Source organism: Dermochelys coriacea, chromosome 8 (genome assembly GCF_009764565.3).
Source record: "Dermochelys coriacea isolate rDerCor1 chromosome 8, rDerCor1.pri.v4, whole genome shotgun sequence".
NCBI classification, from domain to species: domain Eukaryota; kingdom Metazoa; phylum Chordata; order Testudines; family Dermochelyidae; genus Dermochelys; species Dermochelys coriacea.
This window is the reverse complement of record NC_050075.1, coordinates 66,687,117-66,710,706: the sequence shown is the minus strand read 5'-3', so window position 1 is coordinate 66,710,706 and position 23,590 is coordinate 66,687,117. Positions and strand designations below refer to the sequence as shown.

At 37.9% G+C, this 23,590-nt stretch overlaps 2 protein-coding genes across 14 annotated transcripts in view; one reads left to right on the top strand and one right to left on the bottom strand.

The window, feature by feature from the left end:
* FAM102B (family with sequence similarity 102 member B) overlaps nt 1-12,481 on the top strand; it is a 41,234-nt gene extending 28,753 nt beyond the window's left edge. For 6 of the 10 annotated variants that reach the window (XM_038412301.2, XM_038412302.2, XM_043520495.1 and 3 more), the window contains 6 exons: nt 1,538-1,644; nt 2,706-2,801; nt 4,431-4,617; nt 4,696-4,850; nt 5,570-5,639; nt 8,364-12,481. In XM_038412301.2, coding sequence (XP_038268229.1) covers nt 1,538-1,644; nt 2,706-2,801; nt 4,431-4,617; nt 4,696-4,850; nt 5,570-5,639; nt 8,364-8,406 — 658 coding nt within the window. In that variant the 3' untranslated portion in view covers nt 8,407-12,481. The remainder of the gene's footprint in view (nt 1-1,537; nt 1,645-2,705; nt 2,802-4,430; nt 4,618-4,695; nt 4,851-5,569; nt 5,640-8,363) is intronic. The other 4 variants (XM_043520492.1, XM_038412305.2, XM_043520497.1 and 1 more) reach the window with 2 other exon arrangements.
* Nucleotides 12,482-20,386: 7,905 nt separating this feature from the next.
* Nucleotides 20,387-23,590, bottom strand: part of HENMT1 (HEN methyltransferase 1) — a 31,108-nt gene continuing 27,904 nt past the window's right edge. For all 4 annotated transcript variants that reach the window (XM_038412312.2, XM_038412314.2, XM_043520498.1 and 1 more), the window contains one exon: nt 20,387-21,972. In XM_038412312.2, the coding sequence (XP_038268240.1) occupies nt 21,538-21,972 (435 nt within the window). In that variant the 3' untranslated portion in view covers nt 20,387-21,537. The remainder of the gene's footprint in view (nt 21,973-23,590) is intronic.

The following is a 23,590-nucleotide window of genomic DNA, read 5'->3' as shown; positions in this document are numbered from 1 at the left end:
CATTTCAGAGAATGCTGCCATGGGGGGTCCTGGACTTTAATCTTTTACCTAGCAGCCTAAATTTGGCCTCCACGATCTCTCTCCTATCTTTGTCATTTTTGCCTATGTGTACCACCACCACCACCGGCTCCTCCCTAGCACTGCACGTAAGTCTAACTAGATGCCTCGAGAGGTCCGCGACCTTCACACCCATCAGGCAGCTCACCATGTGGTTCTCCCAGTCATCACAAACCCTACTAAATACATTGCTAATAATTAAATCCCCAATTACTATTACCTATCTCTTCCTAATAACTTGGGTCCCCTCCCCCAGAGGGGTATCCTCAGTGTGAGAGGATAGCATGACATCTGAAAAGAGGTTCCCAACTATGGGATAGTTTCCTTCTGCTCCTGCTTGATGTTCTCCTTCCCTGAGACTTTCCTCCTCCTCTTCAACAGCACAGAGGCTCTCCAACTCCATGATTGTGTGGTAGAATACCCGTCTGTAGTGAAACCAGTTTGTGTTCAATAAACTCTATCTCTCTGAGTATAGTTGGTTGAATATTTGGTATGGGGTAGCTCAGTTATGAAATTTTTATATTTTGAACTGTTTCTGGTTGTACGTATCTTTATGCCCATTACTTGTGAGGGAGAGGGTGTGTGTAACCAAACCTGCTGCTTAGGTATGCATTTGACCTAAAAAAATCATAGGGAGGGATTAAGATTTAATAGGAAATATGTCTGCTACCCATTGTCATTGTCCATAGACCCCATGTACGTGGGTGAGGCCACTGAGGCAGTTTTTAAATTATTATTGCTGTTGCAGGCCATGAAAAGCATTTCCAGCTGGAAATAAACCAAACTACTCAACTCTGCTATTGTTTGACTAGCCAGCTATCATGTAATCATAAGCTTAGTGCTGTGGTATTATTAAATGTCACTCATTCTACATTGGCTCTCTTTAAGTAAAACAAATTAATAATGTCTTATAATAAAATACATGTATATTTTAAGTCAGAATTGGAGTCAAGTGTCTGGCTTTATATCCCTGCAAACAAATTTACATTCTAGTAATGTAAGAAGTTATGGAAAGGGGACACTGGACACTTGGTTATTCTTACTGAACCTGTGTGTTCTGCCAAGGATAGAAACATTTTTATACACTCAAAATGCCTATCCTGAGCTCAGAGTACTTTAATTAAAAACTAAATCCAAACCAAACACCTCCCCTTCCAATTAAAAAAAATAACAACCAACAGTCAATCAACAACAAGATGTATCTGCATCTTTCCATGGATCCTCCAAAAGTTTATCAGTCCTCCCCAGAAGGCTGAGTAAATGGATGAACTTCGCAAGGAACCCTGAGTTTGAACAGTTTTGGACAAAGGGAACTAGGGGAGTGTGTTCCTAAATGTATTGCTACTACTGTCTTATTAAGCGCAAGTGAAGTCCAATGCAAATTGAACCTATGATTCCCCACCCCCATATCATGATGATGCTTCCAAAAAGACAGAAGTACAGGTAAAGCAAACCCTGATCTCTGTGCATTTGCTTACAGACCTCCTTCCACAGGAATGTCCATTGCAGTTGCTGGAGAATCAGAATCTTTACATGAAGACAGGAAAGGTGGAGAGAACTTGAAAGTGGTACATCTGGGTGTATCAGGTATGAAATAATGCTATTGGTTTTACTGTTGTTTGAGACCTAAGCAGCAGCCAATACATTCATGAAATATTTTGAATGTTAAACAGACATGGATATTTTTTCCAAAATCCCCTTTCTTCTCTGTTTGTTGAGCAATATTGCTCTTGGTACCACTATGTACATGCAGAGTAATTCCTTTGATGTGCTGGGTTTACTTTGGTGTAATGGAGCAGTATTTCTATTAGAAGTGGGAAAGAAAGGGAAATTGGATCAATTGCTTATGTCCCTTTTTAAAATTCAAAATATTTTGTGAGTGTATTTGCTGCTACTCAATCAAATCTCAGTGCCATTACTCTGGATTTATACCAGTGTACTTAAGAGCAGAATCTGGCCATTAATCTTTAATTTATGAATGATCGTGCTTTCGTGGGTATATTGGCCCTTAATATTAGCTAAACTCTTGTGATTTGGTGCGTTATGGATAAATATTGAATAAGGTTTTGAATGGTACAAGTTTAAAAATCACTTTGCATTTGTCATACTGAAAGCTGACAACTATAGAAATCAGTTCACTTACTATTAAAATTCTGCAACTCTAGGGTGAACCTCAACATATTTTACTATATCACACAGTATGCACATCAATATTAGATGGAAATTAGGACAGGAAATGGTATTCTGCCAACTGAAACTACAGAGAATTTCGTAAAAGTATCTGACTGAAAAGTGGCCAGCACATCTGAGTTAACACTGCTTTTCTGGGGAAAGTGCCATGGGCTCTTAACTCAAGGCTCAGCTGCCTGTGTTCATTAATGTACTTCAACCAAAAGCTGTCCAATTGTCTACCCTCTGATACTCTCTCCTTTGAATCAGTAATTATTTATAGTCCAGGAGAGTGTCATGTACTTGAATGCTGACAACATTTCTTGCAGCATCTGCATTTTCCTTAGAGGTTTCTTATCTAACTGGTATCAAGTCCCATTCTGCTTATCTTGTGAGATCTGACATCTGTCTGATAATGGCTGTAGGCCAAAAACTGAGTGATGGATTCAGCAATATTTTCTGATTGCCATTTATTGTAGATCTCTCAGCAAAGAGTGCGTCAGTCCCAGATGAACTTGGTGCATGTGGACATTCCAGAACATCAAGCTATGCAAGCCAGCAATCAAAATTGTCAGGTAGAAGTTGATGTTGAATTCCTTTGAGTTATTTTTATTAACTTTGGTATTTCAGAAGCTTCACAAAGCCTTTTGATGTAAATAGGCTGCTTGTGTATGTAAAGAAACATTCTACCTAGTTCGGACTTTTGAATTGTGAACCCTTTTAAAACCAAACTACCAACAGTTGTGGAACTACATGGTTTTGTGTGGGTTTGTTTTTTAATTAAGAAAAACCCCACCTACTGGTTTTTCGGGGGACTTATTTTTTTGGAAAAGGGGGAGGTTATTTTTTTTTAACTTTGCCACTCGGAAATGTTTACATGGACATAGTGTACATGAAAACAAATAACTGAGATTAGAACCTGTTTCTAATTTATGACTAAAAGCTTCAGATGTTCTAAAAAGTAAAAAGGGAAATGATGATGAAAACACCAGGGTCGTTATGTCTATTAGGAAATGAGAATTAAAAGCCTAGGAGGTAATGGGTGGAGTTACTGGTGATTGGAGGCAGGGTCATGGCTAATGAATGCAATCAATTGAAGAGGGGATTGGGTAGTTATAAAATCAAGCCCTTGAGTTTTCTAGACTCTAGTAATATCTGGAAGGGTGTCTAATAACATGGTTCTGCAGAAAGCTGCTAGCTCACCTTATTTCTCATTCTTCAAAGTATTGAATTCACTAGATGGTAAATTCTCCTTCTAACTGTAGTAGACATTTAAGCTGCTGATCATACCAGAAATGAACGACTAGTGATTACCAGCCATCATTGTAGGACTTTATCTGATTCCACCTGCCTAATTTTGAAAGAAGTGATAGGGAAGAAGCAACTGAATAAAATCAAGTAATAGAAACTAGGAATTCTTCTAAAGTAAAATGAAAACATTTCTAAGAGTTGGTAAATGAGCAAGATAGAAAGGTTTCATGCTCATCCCACAGGCTGAAAACTAGATTACTCTGAGTCAAGATCAAATGTGTAAGTTGAATGAAATTGTCTGAAGTGGTGGAGCAGAACAATGAGGAGACGAACCTCCAACAGGAACTTTTTTATTTTTTTGCAAGACCATTATGTTCCTTTTCCAGCAGCTCTTCAACATCAGATACTGCACCTGAAATTATTTGATAATGTCATAAAATACTGAAAGGGAAAGACTTGAACTTTATCAATTTTCATCCTTCTTTTACATGAACAAAATTACCAAAGTATGTTCACTCTGGATATGTCTCGAGATGCAGGAAGTGAAGAAATAGAAGAAAAATTTTTAAAGGAAGACCTGAAAAAATCCAACACTGACCATAAAGGCAAAATTAGTCAGTCAGCTATGAAAAAGATCTGATGATAATAGCTACAGTCATCCACGTGGAAAAATGCATTTCTACTTAATACACTTCTTTCTTAATCTGAAAAGAAAACCCCAGAATGTGTCCAAGCTGATGAATATACCATCCAAGAAGGCAGAGAAAAGAATGATGAAGACGCCAAAGGAAAATATACTAAGTGAATTGGATAGAGTATGAGAGTGTATGTAGCTTCTTAAAACATTTGTAGGCTCTCGTCAGGGGAAAAAACAAACCAAACAGTGGGGGAAAACCACTGCCCTGGCCGTTAATAACTTAACTAATGTGGCTCTTTTCTCTATTTTCCAATAGGCTACAGCACATGTCACTCCAGATCATCCAGTTTTTCTGATCTCTGCCATAGGAGAAACACCTCAGTGGGAAGTACGTCTACAGGAATTGGAAGTATTCTAGAGCCATTTGAAGAGACTGAACCAAAAGTAACTGATGATAATTTTGATACTCCTGTTAAAGATATATCTTCAGAAAAACTCGGCAGGTACGCTAAACATAACTTGAAAGACTTCTTATAGTGACAGTACTCTGACTTAAATGTATTGACAATTTTAGTTTTTAGAATCTCTACATGTATTTATCCTGACAGGCATCCAGTGAAGCAAGACTCTGTAGAGTCACAGTTGAAGCGGGTTGATGCCACTAGAGTAGATGCAGATGATATCGTTGAAAAAATATTGCAGAGTCAAGACTTCAGTTTAGACTCCAGTGCAGAAGGTATATATGGGGAAAACAAGTAAAAACTTGAAAAGATGCTGTACAGTATAGTAGAGGCCCAAATGCACTAATTTAATGAACACACTCCTAGCTCCTACTCCCAGTGCGGATAGGGAGTGTTTATAGACCAATCCAGGAAAACTCCTGGCTGGTGCTGTCTCCTGAGAGGCGGGGAGAGTTGTTGGGCTTTGTGCCCCTGAGGCCCATCACTTTAACTAAGGTTTTCCTCCTTTCCCCCCCCTGCTGCTGGTGATGGCTTATCTTAAGTGATCACTCTCCTTACAGTGTGTATGATAAACCCATTGTTTCATGTTCTCTGTGTGTGTGTGTATAAATCTATCCTCTGTTTTTTCCACCAAATGCATCCGATGAAGTGAGCTGTAGCTCACGAAAGCTTATGCTCTAATAAATTTGTTAGTCTCTAAGGTGCCACAAGTACTCCTTTTCTTTTTGCGAATACAGACTAACACGGCTGCTACTCTGAAACTTAACTAAGTCTGTGCAACAAAGGGCAGAGGCAATCCTACAAGAAAATTTGCCTTCCCTGAAGCACAGCTTATTATGATTGGGTCCCAGTTGTTTTCAGATGCAAACATTTTTAAATGTCATTTACAAAGTTCATGGATTTAAAATGGTTTTTAGAAAGATTCTTTAGCGAATATTTGTTTGTCAACATTGAAGGTGTCATATTTAAACACGTTAACTTCTTTCCTTTGTAGAAGAAGGGCTGAGATTATTTGTGGGCCCTGGGGGGAGTACTTCTTTTGGAAGTCATCATCTACCCAATAGGTATGTAGTTTGAACAATTAAAACTTGTTAGGTACCAATTAGCAAAGGCATATTGTACTAGGTTTTTATGAGTACTTTGTCTATGATACATGCCAGTCCCATTTTCTCAATGACTCAGATGATATGGATAATACAAGGCAAAATTTTCAAACCTGGATGCTTAAAGTTAAGTTCCTAAATCTGTATTTAGGCACATAGATAGAACTGATCTAACTTTCAGAGGTGCTGAACATTGGGAGTTGGAGTTACTCAGCATATTGGTAGTGACTCAAGTTTCAGGCTGAATATGGATTCAGAAACCTAACTGTAAGCATCCAGGTTTGAAAATGTTGGCCTTAATTAGACCCAAAGGAAGTCTATATTCCGTAGGCTAATTGCTCTCAGAAAGCTTTTTCCTGTCAGTCTTTCTCTAAGGTGCCACAAGTACTCCTTTTCTTTTTGCGAATACAGAGTAACACGGCTGCTACTCTGAAGACTATTTCTTTAGTATCTAAACTCTCTGATATTTTCCTGATACTCAATTTGTTTTCTTCCCTTCAATTTAATTCCACAGCTGCTACTCTTATTTCCATATAATTAATCTTTTTTCTTCATCCTTCAAATATTTGCAAACTCTGAGACATACCTTTCCCTCTTCTTTCATTTTTGATCTCTCAAGCAGACTATACAGATGTAGATGTTTTTATGTCTTAAATCTTTCTAACCTCCCTGATAATTGTTGTTCTCTGAAACCTCTCCTGATTTCTGGCATTTATGCTCAGAGCTGAATGCAATATTCCAGGTTTGGCTGCACTTGAGCAATTCAGAATGGGACTTGCAGTGAAATATAGCGTCAAAAATCAATCCCTTAATAGGTGTGGTACAGTCCTGATGTTCGATACAGAGGTAGCAGTGGTACTGACTGATGTTAGATTCAGAGATAGCAGTTCATCTGCCTAAGGTTATAAACTAGCAAAGTAAGCATTTTGTAGTAGTGTAGGATGCTGCTACTGAAGTGTAATTTTGAAGAGGTAAACCAATGACTACCTTTCGAAGAGGTAAACCAATTGCAGATAAGATATCATTTTATGAGTGATATTTTTCCCCCACTCAAGCTGAGCTTGCTTAGCTTTTGTGTGAATGTTTTTGGATCTAGCCAAAAATTATGCCCTGAAAACGCTGGATAAATTCGTCCCGGTTTTGGTTCAATTAACTTCACTGGAGTTATGTTTGAGATGGATTTGGTTCCTGGCTTTGACATTTGTTTTCTTTTTATTTATTTTTAATCAACCCCCCCAGAGAATGTATTTGATCATTCCTAGGTTGGAAGATTCCTCTTCTATATATTCTGCTTTGCAGTTAGTTAGTCTTTACATTTATACATTTACAGCTTAATCGATATGTATTGGAGAATAAACCCAGAAATGTATTAGATGACGGTCACCCCAACACACACACAACGACAACCACAACAATAACACTAAGAAGCAGAGAGGTCTGTCTAGATCCCTTAATACTTCCCTTCCCACAATGAAGTCTTACATTTCAGAAGAGTGATCCGTTCAAATGAATAACGTTACCTGTGCAAGGGCAGTGCAGAAACAGCAAGGTGAAGGAAAGAGCCTACAAAAGCTGTAGGGTGTCTACAAATAGGTCGCTTATTAAGGTCTGCCACATTGGTGATTTCTATTGCTCTCAATGGGCTTTGGACCAGACTCTCTGTGCATGTAGGTACTGCCTCTGATATAAGGGAGAACAGCCTTAGAAAACGGGTCACTTGCTGGAGGATTCTCTGCAGCTTGAAGTCTTTAAACCATGATTCGAGGACTTCAAGAGCTCAGACATAGGTGAGAGGTTTATTGTAGGAGTGGGTGGCCTGCATTGTGCAGGAGGTCAGACTAGATGATCATAATGGTCCCTTCTGACCTTAATATTTATTTATGAATCATGCTTTCTCTTTCTGGTTGTGACAGTGTGCTCTGTAAAGGGGGAAGGCAGTAAGAGACTTAATTCTGTGTCTAAGGGCTACCTGGTCCTACAGTTCAGAGCTGGGACTTGTAGTGCACGCTGGCATGCTGCCTTCTAATTGCCCTGTTTGGACACTGGTGGCATGAACTAAAAGGTATCTAATTTGAATTAACACAGTCCTGTTTTGAAAGAGGTCTATGTTAATATGAACTAGCTACCTTTTAATTCATACCAGCAGCATCCACACAGAATAACTAGAAGTCAACAATTTGGTTCATGCTGCAGTTCACACCCCCAGTCTGCACTGTGGGGTTGTGTAGACATAGTCAAAAACTAATCCATGATGCCATCCAATAATTGACTACAGGTGCCTCCTTGTAACCAGATTGAGGGAACTGATGCTTTTATTTTTTCTCTGGTAAATAGTACAACTTTACTGGCTGTGTGAGACTTAAGTGTTTTAAACCACAGGCTATACATAACCACTGCTTGTTTAACTTCCCTACAGTAAATTATCATCTGTTGCACTTGCCTGAAATTATAAATGAAAACAATTATTGATCAATGGCATGATGGGGCATTTTCTAACCTGCATGTTCTGCTGTTATACTATAACAGTTTTACACATTCAAATAGACATCTGAAAACACTTTTCATTTTGTTTTTTCTCTGAATTTGTAAACAAGCAAAAATTCCATTGTTCTATATTTAGGATTAATTGGTATCTTCCATTTAAATTAGAACTGAAAACTTGTTTATTTTGCAATATTTTTTCAGGGTAGGTTCCGGAGCATACGAGCAAGTGGTGATTAAACGCTAGAACAGCTGGACTTGAACAGAAGAATAGTGGTAGAGTTCCTCTATCGATAATTAAGATGTGTTCATTTAATCCCAACAGTTATCAAAATTGATGTGATAGACTCTTTCAAGAGGCTAACTCTCACATTTGGTCTGAATTGTCTGAGTATCTCCTGCTCATAAAAGATCCTTCACGTCTCCAGTGGTATAAAGGCAATTTTTAGCATCTATGCCTTGTACAAGTGTATAACCATTGTTGTGACGGTTACCTGATGTTAGTGGATTACTTGCTTTTGTAATTTAAGTGTAAAACAGCTTGTGGAAAACTGATAAATAGTGTCTATTTGAACATAGTTTTATATGGAAGTTCATTAGTGATAATGATGTGCTCTGTTTGCAACTTGGCTTTCAGAAGAAGCCCCTTAGAAAAAGCTTAGTCTTAAATTAATCTAGTCTAAAACTTAAATTCTACCATTAGAAATAATTCTCCATAAGTAACTTTTAAAATATTACTTGCCATTTCAGTGCTATAATGGCTAATTCCTTCTATCGGGCCATAATTAATATAAAATGGGGATTAATGCTTCCAAGAAAACAACTGAGTTGTGCTTTAAGATGTCATATTATCTGCTTCAGTAATTATTAAACTTGTAAATGCATTGAGCATAATTAACTGTAAAGTTGAGTAGCAGATGGTAGAGACAAATATATAAAAGCAAAATATAAGTGACTAGGTCTAATAACAACAAACACTATGTGCTGCTACTTGTAAATAAAACCTGGTGTCTTAAGTGCATCAGCGTGACTTCTGGCCCTATGTAAACGACAAAATATATTTAAAATTTCACATCAGAATTACCAAGTCATAGTAAAGCACTCAACAAGCCCGTCTTGTATGCCTTAGGATAGTATGATTTTATGGTTTGGGATGTAAAACTTTTTTAATCTCAATAAGTGAGATTTGTCTGTCTAAACAAAAAGTAAAGCTTCTTCCAAATGTGATTTCAACAATGCATGAACCTGAAAGCTCAGTGGATGATAGTGTATGGTGAAAAGTAGTCAGCAGCTTAACACCACAATGAACACATTTCTCTAGCTTAACCCTTCACAGTTGGATAATACATCTCTTAAATCTGAAGGTGCCTTGTTCTTGTGGGTGGGAGATGGGGAGGGCAGGATAGATTACCAAATAAAGCTTTTAAGAATAAATGAACATCTAGACTAACTACTGCCAATATAATTTACTAACAGAAGCACTTTATAGTATACATGCACTCTGCAGTCTGAAAAATCAATCTCTGGGCAAAGACCTCACCTTTTTTGTGTAGAATCACTAACAGCTTCACTATCTGTCCATTGTTACACTTTGAGGCATGAAACATTTTGACCAAAATGTACTGTACTTTAACTTGCACAAATGGAATAGCTTGGTCTAAAATGTATTAGTTTTAGACAAAAGGTGAGAATTAAAGATCTTTTAAAAAAAGAATTGTTTTGCTGACAGCTGTAAAAGTACTTATTTTTTTAAAAAAGATTTCTGGTGGGATGACAATCTTAACAGTTGAGGTTTAGATGTATTTTAGTAGTAAATTGCAGTAGAAAACCTAGTTTTGCTGAAAATTAGCCATACAGTTTACAGATGATCTGATAGGTTTGAATGAATCAAAACAATATTGCGGCCATTGTTTTCTTTAACAGTCTGAAGGTTTCACATTCTTCTCTGAACCAATTGGTATTTAGGATCCTTATCTGGAAGTAAAATTTGAAGTCTTCATTTTTAGGCTATATTAAGAAAAAACTTTGTTTTGTATGGTTTTTAATTGGTTTTACTTTTTCATAAGTATATAGTATAAACTGTTCATTATTGAACTCAATGTTTTATTTATATTAGCTTCAAGGAAACCTTAGAGTTCAAATTTTGTTGAATACTGTTAGATAAGAGCTATTTCTTCTTAATTATGGTATTTAAAAGGAATATTTTTCTATTTCCCATTGCTTGTGTAACTTTTTTAATTTGGACTGTTCTAATGGGTAAAATGTATTAAATACAATTTGTTCGTAATAATTGCAGTTAGAGTGTGAGATTGTGGGGGAGATGACAAAATGCTTACAAGAAATATAAAAGTGATCCTTTCATAAAAAAAAGTTGTCATTAGTGTGTTTACCTCGTACAGATAAAACATGCCAGTTTCTGTTTTCCAAATTTTTGAATAGAAAGTATTTGATAAGGTTACTGGGTTTAAGTTAAAGCTGAGAAACCATAGCAATGAAGTATGAAGGGTATTTTTTTATGAAATAGACAAAACTTTTTGCAGTACTAAATTGTTTATGGAGAGTGATGGTGGTGCCTAAGAGCACCTATACTAGCTTTTATAGCTCATAAGGGGCACACGACTTCAGAAGGGGCCCCATTTTTTCCCCTGAAACTTAAGGATGTTGGTTTTGTACATACTGATTTAAACTGATTTTTACTCCTATAAAACTATCCATAATTTGCTTGTCGCCACAAACCAGTAACTCTAATTTTTAAATGCTTCTAGTTTACATTTACAGTCTCTTTAAGTGCAAGCTGCCTAATATCACATCTTGCTATTTCATCCTCTTTAGCATACTATGCTTTTTTTTAAAAGTTAAATCCATGAATCCAGTCCTTCAGCTAATGTTATTTGATAGACATTTACCAGACTTTATTAAAAACATACAACTGTAAAAGACCATTTTTTAAGCGCAAAAAGCAGAACTTGAAGTGTCCTTAAAGAATTTGACGAGTAGAAGCTGGCTGCTACTGATTCTTTTCTTCAAATATATGGATTACATTTTTAATATACAATGCATATTTACAATTCACAATTTATAAGGGCAGAAGCTAACCCCATAATGTTGAGATTTAGAGGAAAGCAAGTTTGTGGTTCCAAAGAGCAGGTTGGTTTCAGATAATTTATTTAAAATACTCAGGATAGACTTTTCTAATTAATCTAGTCACCAAAAATGCCCCTCTCATCCCTCTGGCTTTTCTAATGTTATTTCAATAGAACTGCTTTGTTCAGCAACAAGTGCCATTGTCTGTTAGTTCAGAGGAATCTTGAACATTTGGAGTTTTCCATAAAACCTAGAAAATTGTTGCAAAATGTAGTTTTGATTGCATTGACACCAAAGGGTCCAGCATCAGTTACTACATATTGGTTTGTTGATTCAGTGCCTGGGAGCTAAAATAACATTCAGCATCATTAATCCTTTAATGCACAAAAAGCACAGGTTTAGTTACAACATTTCAAGTATTTAAGCCCTTGGTATCCTCTGGTTTCCATACCTAATTTTGACAAGTATTCATGCAAAGTCCATTATGTCCCCCAGGAGGATTTTTTGAGCATTAAGTGAGTAATAAGCTATTTGTACTCTGTTTCAGTGTGAAGAAATTAAGCTGTAATTACCTTTCCCTTAGTGTTGCAAATTTTTGCATTTTTATGTAACTCATTTCTATTGTAGCAAGCTGTGTAACTGAAAGCCAAACTGCATATATAACTTGCAAATGTGGTTTTATTTACTCCCAAGTTGGATTTTGGTGCATGTCTTGCAAACTTGTCAAAAACAAGAAAGTAGTTAGATGGTGACAGGCTGAAATTATTATTATTTTTTTTTTACTTGTGGAAAAATGGATAATTAAAGGCTGCCTTGTAAAAAAAAAATGCATTGTATGAACACTTATGTAGTATCTTACCTGGTAAATTCAGCTTTTAATTCTGTTTTCAAGTACACAGATAACTAAAGCCTATGCAGTAGGCAGTTTGTCCTCCGGACACAAAAGATCTTGTAGGGGGGGGAACGTTCATATACAAGTCAAAATTTGAATAAATCTCCATTGTATTTTGTTGGTTTATTGTTCACACTTAACAACAAAACTCTCCATGAAGTGATTCCTTAAGTATGCCCCTTGTACTTGGAGAATGACCTTCATATTTAGGAACAGTACTTATTGTGTAAACTGTATTATATTGAAATCTAGGGAGACTGACATAGTGAAATCTGTTTTTCTAATAAAATGTAAAATTTGTAATGTAAAAATGGCCTCATGTAGACAATTAAAAATCATGTCTTCAGCTTGGAATGTGTTTTTTAAAAACAAATGCTTATTGAGATTAAAAGAATCTGGTCTACTATAAAGTAAGGAAAAATATAGATTTTCCTTTTGGGGAAGGACTACTAGAAAACCACCTTAATAGTTTTGGGATGGATTCCAGGTGTTCCCTCTTCTGAGCAGGAGTAGGTAGATAATTATTTTGCTTTCTCTCCTGACTGTTTGGGGAAATACACATGTATCACTTGCCCAGAAGAATTCTATTTTGAGAGAGGTGGTTGTTCAAGTATAATCTAATAGGCAAATGAGCAATGCACAATGAGCTGGCTAAATCTCCATCTTATTGTGGCACAGCAAATTCATTTTAGCGCCAAGCACATCACATTAAAGATACACTGCCACAGGCTGCATTTCTTATATGCACCCATTTGCCATCTTTAAAAATATATTTAAACTGACTCTTACGATCCTGAATCCCAGTGCTCACTACAAAAGAGAGCAGCACCATCTTCACAAATGACTGGAAAAGCTAGAGCCGTAGAGCTGAATGATGACTAAAACTAAACCCGACTGTTTATGCATTCTGTAAGCAGAAATTTATAGTAGGAAACAACTCAAGTTCTCTTTTGAGTAAAGGTACATCAGTAGTTCTTTACCCAGCACTTGACATTCTTCAAGCGCACAACTCAATTTGCTATCAGGGTTTTAAAAAAAATACTTTTAAAATTCTTCACATACCGGGCAGAACTCTGTTAATTTACCACTTCATTTTCCCTTCTTGACAAAACTTTTTCCCTTTTCAGTATAACTTCTTGCCATTCATATTTAATTTAAACAATTAATCTTTGCTGGATAGATGATAGAAGCTTACTAAAAAAGAGGCAGTTTTAAGTCTAGTGTTTCTTTACCTCTTTCTTATTACTCATTATGACAGCAAAGTAACACTATACTTGAATGTAAAATTCTGGCCCAGTTATAGGACCATAGATAACTAGCACAAATGGGTCATGAAAATATGCCTGGCTATTCTAGCAATAGGGTCCATTCCATGCTACCCTTGCACAGTGAGGAATTAAGTCACTGTCTCATAGTTGGCTATACCAAGAAAATCAAAAACAAATACATCCATATACTTGTGGATATTATTAGCAATAAGGAAACTCAAACTCAACTCCTGTTAAGTGTTCTCTCAAGACACATTTGTTAAAAAAACAACAACAACAAAAAAACAACCCTATGCGCCAACTTGGAGTATGGATAGGATTGGTAGTTTGTGTAGTGGGGGTGTGGTTTTTTTTCTTTTCTTTTTTTCCCCCTACTACCTCTGCTTCTGTCCCTTGTCTTATTTACTCACTCTCTTCCTTGGTGGGGTGTGTGTGCACACGCATCTATATATATATATATAGTAGGATGTAAAATCATCACTACTATGGTAAGTTTAATTCTGGAGTCAGGGAGGAAGAGACCACCTTTAAGGAACAAGAAATATGAATAAGTGTAAACACATTAGTTTGGTGGGGGGGGTAGGGAGGAAAGGAAAAGATGGCTATGGCTGTAGGGAGGGGGAATTTTCCTTCTAATGAAAAAAGTGTGGGGGGGTATAGGAGTGACATGAAATACCAGGTCTTACACCTTAGTACTGAACGCTTACATGTTACTACATTACTGCATTCTCCGGTCAGACATACCACAAATGGATAAAATTTATCATCAGGAAGAGTGGGAAATGATTTATTACTTAACTGGATTTGTGTGTTAAACCACACATTCTCATGGCAGAGCCTAGAAAAATCTAGTGATAAAATAAATACCTACATATTAATCCTACCTCCTGGAATTTTTCACAGTTAGAGCTAGCAAATACATAGACGTTTGCACTGCATAGGGCAGAGGATTCTCATATATCGTTGCACCTTTCCATATCAAAGGCAGTAATGAGTAGGATTAGTGAGGGCATCTACTTACATTTTAAGAATTTATCCTTTTGTGTAGAATATAGTTTCTTTTTTGCTGATGTTCTTCAAAAGCTACATGACTTTAAATATTGTACACACATCCTCAGATTGGTGCATTTTTATATATTAACCAATTAAGCTAGGTCCAAAGTGGAAGTTACAGCTGTACGTACACTTAGTGACTACAAAGAAGATTGTTCTTACATTTGGAAACAGCAATGTCGTGTTCACAACACCTCTTCCTTGCAGACAGTCAATATTCTCCTCTACTCTCTGATGTGTCTAACACTATGTGCTAGCACAAATTTACTCTTTTTGAGAAGGAAAACGTTTTCCCATTTAACTACACAGCTTCCAGGACAGTGGCAGTACAAAAATAAAGCTAAGGATAAAGCATGATTTTTTCCATCCATTAGCAGTTTCAAAGCAGGTGTAAACTGAGTTTGTAATAGGCCTAAATTAATTAAAAATAGGAAGAGACCTATTTTATGATGGCGTAATACTTCCTACTACAAACACAGTAATTGTCACAATAGGAATACTGTTTAGTTCATATGGTGCCTTCAATCTTTAGACCTCACAGCACTTTACTAAAAGGTAAGGATAATAAGAATACAGTATCAAGAGAGGGATAGCTCAGTGGTTTGAGCATTGGCCTGCTAAACCCAGGGTTGTGAGTTCAATCCTTGAGGGGGCCATTTAGGGATCTGGGGCAAAAATTGGGAATTGGTCCTGCTCTGAGCAGGGGGTTGGACTAGATGACCTCCTGAGGTCCCTTCCAACCCTGAGATTCTATGATATGATATTCTAAGACAAACTGTTTTAGAGAGTCTAACATGTGAGTCCCAAACAATGACTGCTAAGAGAAGTGTGCCATCTCCTGGTCAATAACAGTGTCACATGAAAACTGAAATTTTTATTCTGTACACTCTCCCCTTTGGCTTCCTAAGTTATAGTATTAGGATTGACCTTTTGTATGACCCTGATTTTAAATTGGTAAACATAAGGTAAGTTGTCTAACTGAATGCCTATATTTAAAACATCTAAAATTAAACTGATTATTATGAAGAGTCCTGTTTATCATTACAGAAAATTCTGAGGGAAAGCTTTACTATACTAGAGAACTACACTAGTTTAATTTTAAAATTGCTCTACTTAAACCAGTACAAACCCCATAATGTAGACCTACCTGAATCAGTTTCATCTTTGCTTATGTCAGTTTAACTTAAAGCAGTAAGTTACCAACTTAAACGAAATTAATATAAAACTATGGCTGCATTCCGATGAGAGCTCTGTCGACTTAATTAATCCACCCCTAACAAAGCAGAGAAGCTAACTCCAGTCACAGCAGAGATAAGAAGCTACAGCTTACACATCCTGGGTGTCAGCGAGAGCAGATGGACGGGATCAGGAAGATTAACAGCCTTGGGAGAAACTTTGCTGTTTTCTGGACGGAATGAAGGACAACACCATAAGGGTGTTGCCATCCTTTTGAAGAAAGGAGTGGAGCATTCCCTGCTTGAATGGAAATCCATCAGCAGCAGACTTATGAGAGCCAGACTGAAAGGAAAACATAATATCACCGTGATTCAGTATTATGCTCCGACAAATGACAGTGACGAAGAAGTAAAGGACAAATTCTACCTTGCGCTACAGGTGGAGTTAGAGTACCACGCCACATCCTAAGTATTGTCATGGGAGACCCCAATGCCAAGATTGGTAAGGACAACACAAACAACGACAGAGCAGTGGGAAGACGTGAGTGTGGTACTATGATGAAAACGGAGAAAGGCTTGTTGATTTCTGTAATATAAATGACCTAGTCATCGGCGGAACCCTATTTCAAATAGTGAAATTCACAAGCTGACATGGTGTTCTCCAAAAGGCAAAAATAAGAACCAGATCGACCATATCGTGATCAATGGCAAATAGTGAGGCTCACTGACAGATGTGAAAGTGAGAATGGGTGCAGATGTTGGCAGCGACCATGAAGCTAAAACTGAGAAGTGTGGGTCCACCAAACAAGGGACATAGACATTATGATATTGACAAGCTAAGTCCCTTGATGAAGAGGAGGGGAATGCAGATAAGGAGAACAAGATATGGGACAAAGTAACAGCAATTTATAAATAGAGTAGTGAAGCCTGTCTAGGTTACAAGCAGAAGACAAGGAAGGAGTAGATTACACCCAGCACCTGGAACGCCATAGAAACCAGAGGAGCCCTGAAGAAAAAAGTTTTAGACACAAAATCCCAGAAGCTAAAGGACAAATACCACAAGCAATATAGCAAGGCAAACCAGGAGGTCAAACACCTTGTGAGAACAGACAAACAGCATTATACTGATAATAAGAAAACACAAGGATGCAGCTGCTTGTAGTGAACAAGGAACCATCTACAAAATGACGCGGCTTATCCGTGGTAAATGGCAGACACCAACAAACACTCATCAAGAAGAAACGAGACTTACTAACAACAGAAAAATAACAAGAAATACACTGGACAGATCATTTCAAAGAACTGCTGAACAGAGAGCCACCTAAAGAGGAAGCAGACATCCCGGAGGCAGAAGAAGATTTTGATACCAACACAGACACCCCGACTAAGGAAGAGATCATTCAACCATCCTTAAAAAATGGGAAAGCTCCTGGCAAGAATAACTTGAATGCAGAATTGTTCAAGGTAAATCCTAAATTAGCAGCATCTATCTTGGCCCCTCTATTTACATCAGTCTGGGAAAAGGAAAAAGTGCCAGATGCATGGACCAATGGGGTTATAGTGAAGATACAATCACTGAGAGTTCCTGTCTTTGGTAACAACTGGCACGGTATCACACTTTTTATCTGTGACAAGCAAAGTATTGTGTAAGATCATAGCCCAGCGTGTATCTCAGGCAGTTGACAGCATTCTCAGAAAAGAGCAAGCTGGTTTTCGGAAAGGGCGTGGATGCCCAGACCAGATCTTCACTTTATGAAACATAACAGAACAGTTAGAATGGCAACAGCAACTCTACATAAATTTCATAGACTTTGAGAAGGCTTTTGATAGCATTCACAGGACCAGCCTATGGCGCATTCTGCAGGCATATGGAATTCTTTTCCGTATAATCAACGTCATCAAAAGCTTCTATTTCAACTTTACATACAGTGTTGATCAGTGAGCTCAGTTTTGAAGTCAAAACAAGAGTACATCAGGGGTATGTAAAGTCTGCAATCCTCTTCAACATTGCCATCAACTGGATAATGCAGAGTACAACAGAAGACATGCCAAGAGGCAAATGGACACTTCTCATCCCTTGAAGACCTGGTCTTCCCAGATGATGTCACTCTCCTATCACATACCCAATATCATATACAAGAAAAAACTTGACTCAATGCATTCTGCCAGCAAACTGGACTGAAAATCAAGTGCAATAAGACAGATATCATGACCTTTAATATTGCCTCACCATCACCAATACACATAGAGGATGTTCTCACCAATATAGAAACATTCACATACTTGGGCAGCACCATCAGCCAGGATGGTGGAACAAGCCAGGACATCTGGAACAAAATCAGTAAAGCCAGGAACACCTTCAGGAGTTTAAATACAATCTGGAAATCATCAAAATACAACACCAAAACCAAACTCAAGATTTATCAGAGCTGTGTGCTTTCAACACTACTTTATAGTGTAAAATGCTGAGGAATGAAAGAGTATGACATGTCCAACTTGTCTTCATTCCATACAACCTACCTCAAAAAAATCCTCTCTCTTTTGGCCTAGAACAATCTCAAACCAAGATCTATTGACACAGTGCAGCCAAGAGGATCTGAGCACCATCATTGCCAGGAGGCGTTGGGGATGGATCAGTCATGTGCTTTGGATGGAAACTGATTTCATCACCAGTGCAGCAATAAGATGGACACCTGAAGGTAAGCGAAAATGAGGCCGAAAACAAGATGGCGAAGAGCTGTGGAAGCCATGAAAAACCTGGGGCACAGCTGGGAAACCACTGAAAGACTTGCCAAAAACAGGAGTGAAGATGCTTCATCACTGCACTAAACGCCAGAGGCGTAATAGGAATGTGATAGTGATGAACAAGCAGCAGTAGCATTGTCGGAGGGAGAAGCTCTCTTGCCAGCATAGCACAGTCCACACCTATGCTTACATCAGTAACTTAAGCCACCCACCTGAGTGATGTATTACACCCCTAAGTTACATAAGTGGTATTGTAGACATAGAGCGGTGGCTTAGGCTATCACTGATTTGCTGTAATAGCTTGGGCAAGTCACATGACTTCACCGTGACTGAACACCTCACTGGGATTTATGTCTTAACATTAATGAGGTGGTTTGAGGTCTTCCTATGAAAGGCACCACAGAAACACAAATTATTTATTCTTGGATTCTTTCTTCTCCCTTTAAGATGTTAACATCGAGTACTAATTCCTAAAATTCCAAGATTATAGAAGGAAAAAGTAATCAATCCTGCTATGTGGAAGATTTTTGGAGGATATTATAAATCCTTTGGAATAAAGGCAGCCAACCCAATATTCACATTGACCAATTTCCAACTGGGTTTACAGAACAAAATGTTAGGGGTCTGATCTTTCCAAGAAGAGTAATGGTGTTTCTACGGGCACCCCTACAATTAGATGTAATGTGACATCATATTCAAGGCAAATATTGTTCCAATTCTGCCAGAACCACCTGTTCCTTATTTTAAATGACCAGGCTACAAAGTACACTAAATAAAGAAATACCAACAAGAAAAAAAAGAGGGAAAGGAAGGAAAGAAAGAAGGAAGGAGGGGACAGACAAAAAACCCTAACAGACATAGTGCCTCACTATGCCTCACCACTGAGTTGCAGGGATATCTTCAAAAAATGGCCAAGCTAATATTCTGAACTCTGCAGTAATTAAATAGTTCGGCTCATTATTAGCCAAAGAACAGTTTATTTACAAGCTTTGAATTTCACAAGTGTAACGTTTAAGGCATTTTACAAGTTAACGGTACAGCCAAAAAAAAAACAAACAAAACCACCGAGGAAATAGTTCTAAATAGTTTTTATTACAAGTTAACATTTAGTAAGCATAGTTGTTTAACAGTGATGGAAAAATTCCACACAAAACGAAGTAGAAGTATCAAGAAGTTATAAAAGCATTTGGAGGGAGGTGGAATGCTTCAATACATTCCTCTCTTTCAGAGCATTCGTCTCATCCTACTTATAGATTCTGACCTATCCCTCTGCTCTAAGTTAACGCCCCCCCTTTCTGTCTAGACTTTCACCATGAATGATCTGAGAGTTGAAGGAGGGCCAGAAGAGACAGGATCCTTCCTACCCACAGATTCTGAAGGTGGAGCAAAGGCCATTCTCCATCATCCTCTACAACACAGCCTTTATACAGAACTGCTTTACATTTTTGTAAATATCTCACAAACATTAGGCCTGATCCTGCAGCATGGCCCCCCAGATCTGCCAGTGATGTCAATGGGAGCATCCAAAGAGTGAGGTCTGTTCACTAGTTAATTGTACACGAGAAACATTTTAGCATTTATCAGATATTAACAAAAGAAAACCATGTGCCTTGACCTAGTCACATCAAATATATTACTTATCTTGGACAAAGGATAAACTGAGGGGGAAATTTTGCAACATGTGTGAACATGCTATTCTTGTGCATACATAACAGTTTTAGTTCTTAGAGATTAATAGTCAGTTGTTTGTTTACTACACATTTATGTGTGTGATATATCCTTGCCTAAGGCAGGCCAGCCCGCTCTTTCTAATAGAATCATCTCCTTGGCTTAAATCACACAGCTCCACTATCACCAGTATTGCACAGCTTTCTATTTCTATTGAGCGTATTTAGGACTAGCATGTAGTTTTAGGGAACAATTACTTATTACTTTGAGGGTAATTTTTCCTTAAAGCAGATATATTTTATTAAAGATTTTTTAAAAAGTCAGAGATATTTAACAGAAAACTGTGGGAACACATTTTATTTAGTAGTACAGTACTTTTACATGTTAATGCCTGCAACTTTCTCATCAGATTATTCTCACTGAACTTCCTCTGCCACCACTAACTAGCTGTACCATTTTTCCCATTAACCTAGAAGAAGCATTTAACTTTCTCCAAGACTGACACTATGCTCTGGGTTGCAATGACATCCATCAAAAGTGTTTTTTGTTAATAAATACCACCTAGAGGTGTGAGACTCTCATGTTAATGGGCATTGCACAGGTCCAGAGGAGGACATATCCCTATGTTTCCATGAAGTTATGTCCATGAGATCAGTGCTGCTACAGTAAGATGACCAAAAAGGGAAGGAGAAAGAAAACATACAAGAACTGATACAATAGCTATGTCCATCTCTCCATTAGTGGCTGATCCTACAGGAATATTTTTACTTCTGTATTTAGTCCAAATTTATGCTTTTTTTCCCCTCTGCCCCGCATCCTGCTACATGTCTTCTACCTGCTGCTTTTATTTCTCTTCCAGCTACACTATACAGTGATCAATAAGATAGGCTTTCTGAATTTCCATTTCTCTAGTCTTCACGTTCACCCTTTCAACCAAAAAAATCAAATTAACTTACAAGCAAAAAAAAAATTTTTTTTACCAAAAATATTAACATTTTGGTCCTCCTTACCCAACAACTTGTTTTATAACTGACATATGATATAATTAGAACTGTTGTCTAGGTTTTAGCATTGAAATCAATATGTGAAACTTATCTACATCACCATTCACACGACTAGTCTTGGGGGACTCCCTTACAGCTAGTGAAATCTGTATATATACTCCCAACATACCTAAAAGAGTGTAATTATGATACTTGAGAGATAAATAAGAGGAAAGCAAACAAAACATAGCAAAATAAATTATTGCCCTTCAATGGCAGTTGGATGCCTAACTGCTCCCTTTTGTGCCTTTGAAAATCTGCCCAATAATCCTTAAAAAAAGTTGTGCTGCCTTTAACAAGAGCCATACAGCAAAACTTCTAGGTCCCGCTGGAAATATTTAAAACTAAAAAAATATAAGTGAGTGCTGTAACTCTAGTCACTATACAGAAATAACATCAGTATGAATCTACTAAAAATGTTTTCTTGGTCACCACAGTTTGAAGGATTTTCTAATTCTCTTGTTCTTCATTTTCATATTCGATAGTGACTATCACAGCAGAACCATCATTGCTCAGTGCTACTTTGCCAGCAATAAGCTTGCTTAACTTCTCAAAGGTGCCACAAAGTTGATTCACTTTGGGAATAGAAAAGATTTTTTCCAGAGGTATATAGACTGTGTTTTCATCAATGAATGGTTCCATGCTTCCATCAGCAGCAAGTATTTCAGTTTCAGCTAGAGAAAGGTTCTTTGAACACGTCATGAAATACTTAAATGGCTGAAATTTGAGTTTTGTCTCAAGGCCATCACTATGCGCCTTACACTCAGACTTGAAATCGCCCAGTAGTCTTCTTTTAACGATGTCTGCTCCAAAAATGACTTCACTGACCACTGCATTCTGCAGGTACTTTTCATCTTTAAGACTTGGGTACACTGCCTTGAAAACCTTTACAATGTGCAAAAACCCAAAATATTTAACATGATGACAGGCCCAGAAACAACACAAGTCTCTAAAACAAAGCACACAAACATCACTGCCCAAAACAAAGGTCACTCAATAATTTGAACTATAGGGGTGGGCGGCATTGCTGAGTACTGTTTTGGATAAGAATGTGCAAGAGAGACAAGCAGAAGGCAGACAGTAACGGAGTTGGGCCTTGTCTACACTACAAAAAAGTCAGCTTTTGTCAACAAAACAGCGGCGGTACACACTGAAATGATTCTTCCGCCAATGTAACTCACCTGCTATGCTGACATACTAGAACAACCTCAACAAAAGGCGTAGGGCTTATATCATTATAATGAGGGCGATGCAGTATCTGTGTAGCCACTGCATTCCTTACATTGGCTGTTGGCTGTCATAATTGTCCATTTCATGGCTCTGTTGGAGGCGTGAAATTGACAAGAAAGCCGGCTCCCAAGCCAGGGTGCTCCCTGGTCTCCATTCCAAGGTGGGCTGCCACCTAGACTCCCAGCTTGGTCTGCTGCCTGGGCTTCCCACTACCTGCTGGGAACCCTACTGCCTCCTAGGGTCCAACTGCCTGCCAGGACCATGGCAGCTGACCAGATTCTAGGCACGGATCTCCCTGACACAGGCGAGAAGCCCCTGACGGCTGTCCTCCCTTCTCCCCCGCTCCTGGATGGGAGAGCTAAGGCAAGAAGTCCTAGGGGACAGCTGGGCTCCTGATGGGGAGCTGCATGGAGTCGAGAGCTCTGGCTCTCAGTCCTCAACGCTGCCCCTCTTCAGTTGGTGGAAGTACTCCTGATGAGGATATGCACCACTGACAGAAGGAGGGTAGCGTGGACATTAGCCACCGCAGTAATTAATATGGTGGCTATAAGTGGATCTAACATAGGTTGACTTATCTTTGTAGTGTAGACATAGCTTTAAAAAGGTCAGAAGACAAATACAGCCTGGATAAGCTGCGTAAGAGAGGCTTGGGGCTGTAAGCAAAGGAATTATCTCCTGGGGGTTTTTTTTATTCCTCCTGTGTTCAGTGAAATAGTACTTTGTACAGTCCTTGTAAATAAATAAAATTACATCAAAGATACCCAACTCCTTCATCAATTTCTCCTCCTAACTGCTATAACCTGAAAGACCCCAAATTTTTAGGTAGGGTAACACTATTTTAGTTAGGGTAAATTTAGGACACGAGATTGCCATCGGTCTAAAACTTGATACTCATTTTTCCCCATATATATTTGCTAATTCCATGGTGTTCTTCAAAGTACACATTCCCTCTTAAAAATGCTTATACCTGTAAGTATCAATGCCAGCAGCCAACACCATTAGCAACCAAACAATAATAAACTAGTGAACACAATGGAAGAGTGTGTGTTGATAATGAAAGATTTTAGTTCTAAGGATTATATATGGTAAATTAAAATAACCACTTTTGTACAAATTGCTTTTCCACTATAAAAAAAATAAACTGATCAGCTCCATATCACAAAAAATAATGCTAGATCATTACATTAAACAGCAGCCACTAGAGCCAACAAAGACAAGTTATTTCTACGTTGCTCTGCCCTCCTCCCCCAACTTTAGAAGTTGATACCTAGAC